Source organism: Zonotrichia leucophrys, chromosome 11, assembly GCF_028769735.1.
Source record: "Zonotrichia leucophrys gambelii isolate GWCS_2022_RI chromosome 11, RI_Zleu_2.0, whole genome shotgun sequence".
In the NCBI taxonomy this organism is placed as follows: domain Eukaryota; kingdom Metazoa; phylum Chordata; class Aves; order Passeriformes; family Passerellidae; genus Zonotrichia; species Zonotrichia leucophrys.
Window position 1 is genome coordinate 10,611,417 of NC_088181.1, and position 11,987 is coordinate 10,623,403.

Below are 11,987 nucleotides of genomic sequence, written 5' to 3' on the forward strand. Positions count from 1 at the left end.
CCAGCCGCACCTCGCCACTCTGGGCCCCACTTAGGGCTCAGCTCTCTCGGCTGCACCGAGCCGGCGGCAGCGCCAGTGGCAGGCGGGTGGGAAAATACCCACGGTCGGGGCTGTATTGATGTGTCCCCTGCTCCTGCCAGGCTCGGTCCCCTCCCCGGTGACAGGAGCAGCTCTTTCTGCCTTGAGAAAGTTTCCAGCCGTGGGGTAGAAGCACACATGGTCCTGGCACGCTCACCTTACTAGGGCTGCACTGAGAGATATTTCCTTTTCTGCAGAGAGAGCCCTTCCTTTTATTTCTTCCCCTACGTCGGAGGAAAAGTTGAAAAATTATCTAAAAATTGCAACTTAGAAAAATACGCCAGTACCAGGTGTCCCCAGTTTATGTCGCACGCCGGCTGCCTGTCCTGTCTTTCCATGCCTGCCCACACGCTCCTCATGGCACACACCTGCCCTCCCAGCCGCCTGGAACTCCCTTCCCCCTCATCCCCGGTGCTCACTGTTCAAATCTCCTGAGTGTGGAATGGCGGAGCTGCCCGAGACTCGCTCTCCCACGGCCCCAGCTCTGGTTTGGGGGTTAAACCTGACAGACTTTCCGCCCCAGCCGAGTTTTAGTGCTCGGTGACTCGCCCCGTGTCCCGCTCCCGGTGCCATCTGAAGGCGACCAACGCTACTGGGGATCAAAACGTGCCCGGTAATGCTGGCAGAGATGTGGAACAGCGGATAGAGCGGGCCGTAGGCCGCCGGTGCAGGGAGCTCTGGACATGGTCACCCATCGGCTCAGTCACTGCCCTCGCTTGCTCACCTCCAGGACACTCCACGGATCTCCCCAGGCCCGGGGCAGCACAGCCTGACTCCCACACCCCCTAGGCGTTACAACAGTTTATTAGCTTATTTCCTTCGCTAAGTGCTAACACCACCTGGGTGTCCGCCAGCCGTAGCGCGCTGGGGTGCTGGTAACCGCCCTGAAGTGTTAAGGGGTTTTTGGGGAGGTTTGGTGTTTTCTTTTTTTTTTTTTTTTTTTTTTTAATGTCGTGGCCAGGAGTCGAGGGTCCCCCGAGGGAAACGGCGCTGCCCCGGTAGGGCCCGGACACACCGGCCCGGCACCGGCGGGGTTCTCCCCAAACCTGCTCCCTGCAGTTCCATCCGGCGTTATTGCAGATCCAGCCTCTTCCACCAAACAACAGATGCAGCCTCTAATGCAAATATTGCCATTTCCCTGCTGAATTAGCCTTGTCACTTAGCCCAGAAGCTGGCAGCGTTAAGCCAGCTTGCATTTTAATTTGGCCCTGAAGTTACTTATTTCATTATTGATCAAACATAATGCTGAATCAATGTTCATCTTGTTACCTGGGCCATTTCCATGTAATACAGTGATAGCACTGCCTGGAGTTACTCATTCCCATCCCAAAGTGACTTTACCATAAAATCAATGCTTGTTTGTTACTGATATAAGGCAGCATCCGTGGGATGAAGAGCGAATAAAGCAGTTACGCCACCACGATCTGAAAGTTTGGACGGAATATGTACGCGAATAAAGACTTTAATATTCAAATGTATTTTATCGGCATCAAAATCATCCTAGCCAGGCCGATGGGACAGAAAATCTCAGGCTGCGAGATGACGGGCTTTGATACTGTAGGTGTTGCCATTTGTAAACGCTACCTGGGACTTAATGGGGGAATCGTTTCTCTACCCAGAGTATCATTACACAGCAGATGTGGGCTGTAAGCTCTTCCGGGAAGGGACTGTTTTGGAAAAATAGTAATTAATACAATAGTAATTAATGATTGTGTCACAAGATTAGACTCCGCGCAGTGTTATCTTCAGCGCAGCTGCTGCTCCTTTTCTTTGCTTGTGTTTTCCCCTCCAGCTAATAAACCCAGTTACAAATTACACGGAGCCATCCCCATGCCCGGCTCTCCCGTGCGGCGGCCGGAGAGCGCTGGAACACCCCACTCGAAGAATGCCCCATTTCGCTGGCACACGGAAAGCCTCCGGAGGTGTCGTTTGAGCGGCATTCTCCACGCACGGCACCTCCAGCCGCCCCTCTCCCCGCTCTGCACCGGCCCCAGCCCGGGGGGAGACACCTCCCGGTGGGCTGCGGACGAGGGAAGGGGGGGATCCTCAGGGAAAACAGGAGATATCCCCCCACGGCCGGGGGGCGGTCAGGGCGTGGGGAGCCCCCGCAGTGTCGGGCGGGACCGGCTCCCCCCGCACCGTGCCGGAGGGAGTGCTAGGGAACGGATCAGCAGGGAGCAATAATCTGAGTTTAAACCCGCTGGTAAAGCTCGAGAAACCCAGGATACCCTCTGCTCTGGTGTAAAAAACGCTACAGCCCGTTCCAAAGCCGCCGGCTTTGAGACATCCTCTCACCGGCGGAAGAAGGTGGGGACGGTCCGGCCCGAACGCTAAAAGCCGGGGCTGCAGACGAGGAAAACGTGGAGGGGAAGTTTCCCGCAGCTGTGCGCACTCTGCGCCGGGACCGGCCCCGCCGGGCTCACAGAGCCACGCTGAAACCGGCCACTCGTTCCGATAGGCGACGGGAAATCTAACTGGGCGCATTAAATATATTGGCATAAAATTAGTGAATTGCACTAACAGATTGTAAATCACCTTAACGGTCAAACCACAGATATGAATCACAAATTCCTATAAAGATTAATGTTTCCTAAGATTCACGGCAATTATGCAGTTTTTGGACAAAAGCCTTTTCCCAACCTATCATTCCTGAGCGCTGTTGTTTTTATTTTATTTTCTGAAGTCTTTCCATGTTTCGGTGAGGTTTCTAATGAACGATTTACCAAAGGAAAGGTCTTATTAACACCTCTAAAAACTATAAAGTTTAAAGGCAGGGAGAAAGGGAGCAGATCGGAAGTGGGGTAACACAATATACTGACCTACTGGCAACGGTCCGAACGCGAACCAACAAAGCACCACAGTGGTGAGGGGGGGAAGTTAGAGAAATAGAAGGGGTAAAAGCCACCAAGAGGCCAGCTTTGCCCCGGCGGTGACCAGGCTGTGCTCAGAGCTGCCCCAGCAGCCCTCGGCATCTGCTGATAGCCCCTTACCTTTGCTTACCCCCTTGTGGTACACACTGAAGCCTGAGCTGCTTAAAAGCGGAAGAGTCAGGAGGAGAACACGCCTGCGAGCAGAAAGGGGGCATTATTTCTCGAGGAAATAGGTTGGCAGGAGGTGTATGGGACTTCAGGTCTCACAGGCACTATTTTTCCCTTCTCGCCTCTGTATAGAACTGGAGATAATAGTTGGGGCTGCAGGTAACGGAGTCTGTTCTTATTCAATTTCCCTAAATGGCCTGGAGAGCACTTAAAAGCCCGGAGAGCTTCTGGCCAGCATTTTCTTATTAACTAATTTCACTTCGATCCTATTAAAGTGTATGCTTTCTAACCTTCAAATGAACCTCTCCCTCCCCCTTCTAAAACAAAGCCAATACCTTTTAATGACAGAGTAAAGCTTTTGAAAATGTTCCTACCTCCTCTCCTAACATTACAAAACGCGTGGCCCATTAGCAGCCGCGGAGCACCTACTCTTGCTGCGGACCCTCCCCGCACCCACAGCACCCAGAGCACCCAGGAAGGCTCCGCCGAGGCTCGACGGTCCCAGAGCCCAGGAAGGGGCGGCCGAGCCAAGGGGAGCTGTGGACAGAGGGCGCTAGAAAATGAGATTGGGCCGATTTGCCTTATTTCTCTTTGGGAAAATTTCAGCAATAATGGGTTTTAAATGGATACATATATTTACCATTTCAAAAGGGTTCTGCTGTTTCCTGGTAACGCTCACCACAAGTGGTAATAATAAAAGATGAAGTATTTTTTCTCACCTTAGGTCATTAGATTTACAGACAAGGTACTAAATCATTTTAGCTCCCCAAACCTTGAAGGAAAGGCACGCACACACTCGTGTCCCTTTCTCTTCTCCTCCCCCTTCTGAAGAAACATGCAACGAGAACAGAGACAAAACAGTCGCCGAGGCTCGGAGAATGTCCCCCTTTAATAGTTTACTACTAGTAGTACTACTACTACCAATAACAGTTGAGTTGACGTTGGCTGCAGAGTGCGGATTGTCAGTGGCCTCGTCCCAAAGTCTTAACATGAAGGGTCATTAATTGTGTTTTCTTTCCAAATCATATGTCACTGCAATTAACAGATTCTGATCAAGAGACTCCTTTCAGATTGATTCCATATGTGATAAGGAATGTGCAGCTTGTTATCTATCTGTCGCCTTGGAATTATGGAAAAGCTTCAAACGTGTAATTTGAAGAGTCTTTTACCCAGCGCTTTGATCTTTCCCTCTATTTTTTAACTCTTGTTTTACTGCGGCCCTTCTCCTAATCCCACTTGTTTGTTTACCCCCCTTTCCCCGCTGGCCGCGCCCCGTCCCTCGTGGGCTGTGGCAGCTCCCAGCCTGCCCGCACCCCGCGAGAGTGAGCATGAGCCCTCAGCCCTCCCTACAGCTCCCCCGCAACTTCCTCAAGCAGCCTTCGGCTCCTCGGACGGGCACTGCGGCAGTGACACATGGGGCCAGGGCCGTCTCCGTCCCCCCGGTCCCCCGGGACCCGGCCGAGAGGGGAGCGGCGGGGCGTGAGCGACCAGAACTGAGAGGGGTCCCGGGGGCATGGGTGCTGGTGCAGTGCTGCCCACGGAGGCTGTCCGGTCCCGCAGCCCCAGAGCCGGCTGCGGAATCGCGGACGCCCCGCGGCCGCCGGAGGGAGGTTTGGTTTTAGCTCGGCGACGCTGCGAGCCGCCGGGAGAGGCGGGAGGCGAGGCCGGCGGGAGGGCGGGCGGGTGTGTGTGCGTGTGTGTGTGTTTCGGGTGATAAATCAGGACCCGCTCTCCCTGCTCTGACAGGTCCTGGCCAGGAGACACGTGTCTGGCCGGCCGAGGAGCGCTCCGCCGCCACGGCTCCCCGGGGGCGGCGGCCGTCGGGCCCCGCGCCGCCGCTCCTCTCGCCGCCCGGCAGGACGGGCCGGCTCCAGCCGCTCCTTCTCATCTCCCTTCGGCTCCAGCCAGGCAAAGCGACTCCCGCTCGGCTTCGCTCTTCCCCTCCTCGTCCGTGGAGAAGGCGCTTCTCTCCGTTCCCCGCTCGGCTCCCGTCGCCGCCTCCCGCCCGCCGAGCCGTGCCGCGCTCCTCTCCGCGTCCGGCTCCAGCCGCCTCCGGTCCCGCGCTCGTCCCGTCCCGCACCGGCCCTCCCGCTGCCGGAGCCGTGCGCATCGCTCCCGCAGCTCGGGAACACGTCTCCTTTCCTCTTGCTCTTCCCCACCGTTTGCTGTCTTCTCCGCTTTCTTTTCCCTCCCTCTCAGCCGAACGGCATCCCCACAGATTTCTCCTCCTGTCCACTCGGTACAGCTATGCTCCCTCTCAGTTTTTTTCTCATTAATAAACCATCCCTCACCCTCACCCTGACCCGGGTCCATTTCACCCATAAATTTATCTCCTCCGGTGTCTCCCTCTCGGCTGCCCACCGCCACTTACCCGCGGCAGCCCCTCCCGGCTCCGGGGACACCCCCGGCCGTCCCCACACCAGCACCGCCCGCCGCTGCCGGCGGCTCCCACGGGGAACAACTCATATTGATTGTGCTGTTGATTAAAAATCAGAAAACAATCCCGCCAGCTTTGATACCCCACGCCAGACGCGCGGCCACAAAAAGACGGGTCCAGTTTTGTGGGACACGCGTGTACCCCCGCACCCGCGAGTGGGGGGCACAGCCCGACTGTGACACCAGGGTGGCGAGCACAACAGCCTCAAACGGCTACGGATTTACCCCGAGGGTCATATCCGCCCCTTTTCTCTCCGAAGTAGATATTTTTAAAAGTTGTGGTCTGCACCCAAACTCTCCCCCGATCCCCTCGATGTCACGTCGCCCCAGCAGGCGCTGCCTCTACAGAAAAGTTTAAAGCACATCAGGACGTGGCGTTCGCTGCCTGTTTTCCTTCGGAGTAAAAAAGAAATAAACCTATAACTGATTTTAATATTTTTATCTCCCTTGCTTTGTACTATCAAAAGCGCCAATGTTGAATAGAAGAAAATAAATTCCTCCAACCCAGAGTTGTTTTTGCACTAGATTAGCAGATAGGAAATGCTATAAAGATGAACTTAATACGATTAGAGATGTTTCCTACAGATTTTCATATATTGATTCAGGGAATTTTAATTCTGGATCTTGCTTTGCTATAATCCGCATTTATTACAAGCTGATACAGTTTTATTATAGCAAGCTATCAAGGTCGATTCCTTTAACTGCATAATCTGACATGAATTTCATTTTTAAAGAAATGTAGTTATAAAAATCCATACTGTGGGCACAGTGGTTATATTGTACCTAAATCATATTTTAAAGGCAATAAATCCAGAGAGTATTTAGGAAGAAAGGGGAATACGGTTAAACAGCTCACATTCAGCCACAACTCCTCAAAAGATCTTCCAAACTTTTTGTTTTATTTAGAGACCGAGTATTTTAAAAAGCAGATAACGCTGGCAGGTTCAGGTCTCCTCTCCCCACAAGCTGTGTGAACTTTTTAGGTTCCAGCCCAGGCTCTTCCTCTGCCCGCAGCAGCGGAGCAGGGCACACCGGCGCTTGCCAAAGACGCGCCGTGATTGAACTGTAATTTAACTACTCTTAAAAGGCTAAATTGCAACTCACGCTGCTTTCAGAGAAGGAAAAGGGGGGGGGGGCACAGCAACAACAACATCAATAACAAAATACAAACCGTAATTTAAAATGTGTGGATCATAAAAAACCCCAAACCCTATTCTGTAATTAAACCGTATCTTGACTCCTTCCCAATAGCTCCTTACAAACCCGTGCCACTGCTCCCTTTGCAAATGTTGCACGTACCAGGTACTTCCTTCTTAGCCTTGTAGTGATTCAGAACAGAGGGAATAAGCAAAATGATCATAAATTTCCTAATTAGAGATTTCGCACCAAGACAAAAAGGTGTTAATGAGTTTAATTCCAGTGCCTGTCATTGTCCCTTTTTTCACACCACTTATTTACTAATGGCCCAGAGGGCTGCTCCCGTCTCTCCTTTGTTAAGATTTTAATTTGCCTTCTTTTCTGCCTTTGATGTAAAATTGTGACCTACAACTCTTTGAAGTCCCTTATTAGGAGGAAAATTAACTTAGCTTTTCCACTGTATCTGTGCACTGTTAGTCCAGGCAAAATGTAGAGAACTCCTTAAAGATCCAGCACATTAGGAAAAATTTCCAGGTAGTTCTGGAAATGCAAATTTTAAAAAATGTAATAGACTTTTAAAACTGAATTAGAAGAGGTAACTCTCGCAAGGGCCAGAGTGGGAGAAGGGAAGAAAGTAATATCTTAATAAAAAAACAAAATTAATCTGGGCAAGGAAAGGTTGTAAATCTAAAAACCTGAAAAGGGGAACTGAGGGATGGTGTTGGTGTGAGCCTTTATTTTTAAATGTCCCAACTTTTCCCTGTCCCTCTCGTGTACTGCTCACAAATGACACCCCGGCTTCCTACGCGCTGGGGGGGGGGGGGGGGGGGGCGGCTACGAAAGAAATTATATCTAAATCTACCTCCACATAATTAGAATACCATGAGGCAGGGTTAAACCTTTGTAAAACACACAACTGATTGGCGATCGCTAAAACGAGATTTGAAAGCAACTCAAATAAAAGATCGCGACGTCAGTAAACAGATTTAGAAAAAAAAAAGGGGGGGGGAAGAAAAGCAGCTAGTGACAAACCCGGCGAGAGCGAGCTCTGGGCATGAGAGAGAGAGGGAGGCAGAGGGAGAGAGAGACTTAAAAGAAATAGGAGGGGCTTGTGAGAGACTAGAAATGTCAATCAGAGCCCAGAGTCCCAATAATCTCAGGCAATCTGTTAGGACCTGACCTGGGTCCACTCAGATCAATAGGAAAAGTGAGAGAAGAAAGAAGCGATCGGATCGTTTACCGCGGCGGCCGAGGACAGGAGGGAGCCCGCGGCCTCCGCGCACCCCCGGCTCCCCCCCATGTCTGCCGGAGTTTGCGGGAGGCGCTGAAAGTGCGGCCGGCCGGCGAGGGCGAGCGACCCGGCTCCCTCCTCCGCTCCCGGCCCTGCTACTTTCTCCCCTTTCTCTCCCTTCTTCCTCTCGTCTCCCCCCCCTCCTCTTCCTCCTCCCCCCTCCCCTGCCCCGCTCCCCCACCATGTCTTTCCCCCAGCTGGGCTACCAGTACATCAGGCCGCTGTACCCGGCGGAGCGCCCGGGGAGCGGCGGCTCCCGCGGCGGCGCCGAGCTGGCCCCGTCCGGGACCCTCTCCAACGTGCTCTCCTCCATGTACGGCGCGCCCTACGCCGCCGCCGCCGCCGCCCAGGGCTACGGAGCCTTCCTGCCCTACGCCGCAGAGCTGCCCATCTTCCCCCAGCTGGTAAGAGGCCCCCGGGGCTCGCCGCTCGCTCCCCGGGGCGCTCGGTTCGCGCTGGGGATCAGCCCGGGGGGAGCCGGGGGAGACGCGGGGAGGGCTGTCACGGGAGACACGGGCGCTACCGCCGCTCTGCCCGGGAGAGCGGCCGGAGAGGGGCAGGGCTGGAGCGGCGGCCCCGCTAAGTCCCCCCGCTCCGCCCGGGGTTTGACGGTGGCGGGGACCGGCCCCAGCAGCGGCCGCCGGCCTTGCCGAGCACACGCGAGTGGGGAGCCGGTGCTGCCCCTGAGGCACCGGCGGGCACCGGGGCCGCACTGTGCCCGGGACCGGCACCGGGGCGCTCCGCGGTGGGGGAGCAGCGCGGCCCGGCCGCCCCGCCGGTGCCGACGGGCTCCGTTCCCGGTAAGGGCAGCGGGACGGAGCAGACCCGGGCCCGGCGCGCCATCTCAGCCGGGCCGCCCCTTCCCTCTCGCTGCAGGGCGCCCAGTACGAGCTGAAGGAGAGCCCGGGGGTGCAGCACGCCGCCTTCCCCCCCCACCACCCTGCCTTCTATCCCTACGGGCAGTACCAGTTCGGGGACCCGTCGCGGCCCAAGAACGCCACTCGGGAAAGCACCAGCACCCTCAAGGCCTGGCTCAACGAGCACCGGAAAAATCCCTACCCCACCAAGGGCGAGAAGATCATGCTGGCCATCATCACCAAAATGACCCTCACCCAGGTCTCCACTTGGTTCGCCAACGCGCGGCGGCGGCTCAAGAAGGAGAACAAAATGACCTGGGCCCCCCGCAGCAGGACGGACGAGGAGGGCAACTCCTACGGGAGCGACCACGAGGGGGAAGAGGACAAGAGGGAGGACGAGGAGGAGATCGACCTCGAGAACATCGACACAGAGAATATCGAAAGCAACAAGGACGAGCTCGAGGACGATCTACAGGATGCCGACCTCCTGCACTCTGACTCCAAAACGGACTCGGAGGGATCCGAAGGCTTTGAGGACCTGCCCGGCTCCGAGGAGCGCTACGACAAGGCCTCCGAGGGGGAACCGCACCACCTCCGCCACCACCACCTGCACCACCACCACCATCACCACCACCACCACAAGTGCGAGCTGCCCGCCACGGCCGCGCCCGCGGGCCCGGAGCCTCTCAAGCCGCCGCTCCCGCCGCCGCCGCCCCATCTCTCGCCCCCCTCGTCTGCCTCTTCCTCCGCCGCCTCCTCCCCGACGGACGGCGCTTTGGCCGGCTCCTTGCCGAAACCCAAGATCTGGTCGCTGGCCGAGACCGCCACCAGCCCGGACAACCCCCGCAAGTCTCCCGGCGGCGGCTCTCCGCCGGCGGCCGCCCCCCAGCCGCTGCCGCTACCCACCCCGCCGCCCCACAGACTCGTCTCCTCCTGCCCCCTGGGCAAGTTCCCCAACTGGACCAACCGCGCATTCCCGGCCCACCACCACCACCACCCCCCGCACCCGCTGGCCTTACTGAACACTCCCCACCTGCTGGGGCTGGGGGCCGCCTCCGCCGCCCCCCCCGCCGCCGCCTTCCCGCGGCCCGCGGACCAGGCGCAGAGCGCGGAGCCCGTCGGAGCAGGTGACCGCTGAGGGACGCGCCGGGGACGGGCCGGGCCGGGCCGGCAGCCGCCCGGGGGGCTCGGCGGTGCGGAGCGGAGCGGAGCTGCGCGGGAGGCCCTGGGGCCGTGTGCGTGCGGCCGGCCCCGGCGGTTCTGACGGTGCCCCCGGCCCGGCGCGGTCCGGCCCGGCGCGGAGCAGCCGTCGGGGCGCAGGTGGCGGCGGGCGGGGACCCCGGGGGCGGTGGCGGAGGTCTCTTGGCCGGGGTAGTCTCGATCCCCGAGAATTACCTTCCTCCAGCGGAGATAATTTTTGTTGCTGTTGTTGTCGCTTTTGCGGGAAGGACCCGGCCGCCAGGTCAGGCTCGCTCCGGGTCAGTGTGTTTTCTCTGACGGTCACCTCTGCAAGCAGAGCAGTCGTTGTGTCGTATTTGCAGCTCGCTGAGAAAAGAGCATTCTTAAATCTCGAGGCTTAATTCAGGGATGGGAGGAATAAAACAGGGGCTATAAAGGAACGCTTTTTTTTCCCCCTTCCCTTCTCTTTTTAGATCGATCTAGTGCCTTGGAAGTAGAGAAAAAGTTACTAAAGACAGCTTTCCAGCCAGTGCAGAGGCGGTAAGAGATGGCTCCCTCCGTCTCCCCGGGATGTATGGAGGCAGTTGTAAATGGTTAGCTTATTTTCTCCGCTTCTTTAGGTTCCCTTTCCAGGGCTGTTTCTTGTTCTTCCTCTGCGCGCGTGGTGGGTTATTCTGTTTATATACTTTCTTTGCTGTTCTCCGTTGTGGCCCCCGGGAGCGTTTCCCTGGGCAGGCCGATCTGCGCTCGGGGCATTGGGGCTGCGCGGCCGCGGAGCCCGGGTGCGGGTCGCCCCTGGCCTGGGCGACCCTGAGCCCCCCGCAGATCGGACACCTCCCGCCGCTGTCGCTGTGCCGGGGGGAGAGGCACCGAGACGGCAGAAAATAGTAAAATAAAATATAAATTAAAAATTATTATTAATAATAATAATAATATTGATATTGAAAGCGAAACAAAAAAACCCGCCCAGAGTATGAAAGCTGAAGAGGCTGAGCTTTGCCACCCCAAATTTGGCGTAGCAGTCACTCAATTTCAATGAGAAACCAATTACCCTTTTGATTGATTGAAACCACGGGGATCGAGCCGGCCGTGTTTTCGTAGCTAAATACATTTACTTTAAGTCGTTCTGAAAGCTTTTTATATTTATAAATCTATTAAAATATTAACAACAACAACAAAACCAGAGCTACCTGCAGTTACAAATATTGTGCCAGCCCAAGCTCACTAGAAATCCTATTAAATTTTTTTTCTGTGTCATTTTTTTCCAGGCCCCAGAACCAACTTGACGCCGCTATGGTTCTATCGGCGCTCTCATCATCATAGTTAATTTTTTATTGTTGTTGTAACGATTGTAAAAAAAAAATTCTCTGTATAGTTAAAACTTGTAAGCATGTCCGTATATTCAAACTCAAAAGGAAAAAAAATACCCGCTTCTGTCCTATCACCTGGGTTAGCTGAGCTGTGAAATTTTTTTTGGAAGTCCAGTGAGAATTAGATGTCCCCCTTTTGTTTTTTTTTTGGTTTTTTTTTTTGGTTGTTGTTGTTGTTTGTTTTTGTACATACCGTAAAAAATGTACATATGTGTGAACCAAATTGTACAAGAAAGTATATATTTTTGGCTAATAAATAAACTGTTGCCACTTTGACTACACTCTCGTTTCCCCCCTTCTGGAGTTGTTTTCCTCCCGCAGTCCTGCCCTCCTCCCGGTCTGTTACTGGTTTTGCGCGGCTCCGGGTAGGGCGGAGCGCGGGCGGCTGTGCCGAGCCGGGCCGGGCCGGGCCGTGCCGAGCCAGCGGCGGGGCTGAGCCGCGCCGGGCTGGGCCGCGCCGGGCCGAGCTTCTCGCGGCGGCGCCATCGCTGGAGCCGCAGCGCCCCCTGCAGGCGCGGCCGGTGGCGGGAGGTGCGCGGTCCGAGCGCGGCTCCGGGCGGTCCGAGCGCGGCCGGCGGATGATCCATCGCCCCCGCGGACC

The 11,987-nt window shown here is 55.8% G+C and overlaps 1 protein-coding gene and 1 long non-coding RNA gene across 2 annotated transcripts in view; one reads left to right on the forward strand and one right to left on the reverse strand.

Moving 5' to 3' along the window:
• Positions 1-304, reverse strand: part of LOC135452739 (uncharacterized) — a 2,399-nt gene extending 2,095 nt beyond the window's left edge. Inside the window, exon 1 of the long non-coding RNA XR_010441686.1 lies at positions 236-304. This is a non-coding gene — a long non-coding RNA (uncharacterized LOC135452739). The remainder of the gene's footprint in view (positions 1-235) is intronic.
• A 7,539-nt stretch (positions 305-7,843) lies between these two features.
• On the forward strand, positions 7,844-11,626 carry IRX3 (iroquois homeobox 3). The gene is made up of 4 exons (XM_064722842.1): positions 7,844-8,384; positions 8,857-9,964; positions 10,490-10,556; positions 11,285-11,626. Exons 1-4 carry the CDS (start codon positions 8,163-8,165, stop codon positions 11,337-11,339), a joined length of 1,452 nt encoding a protein of 483 aa, XP_064578912.1. The 5' UTR covers positions 7,844-8,162; the 3' UTR covers positions 11,340-11,626.
• The last annotated feature ends 361 nt before the right edge of the window (positions 11,627-11,987 follow it).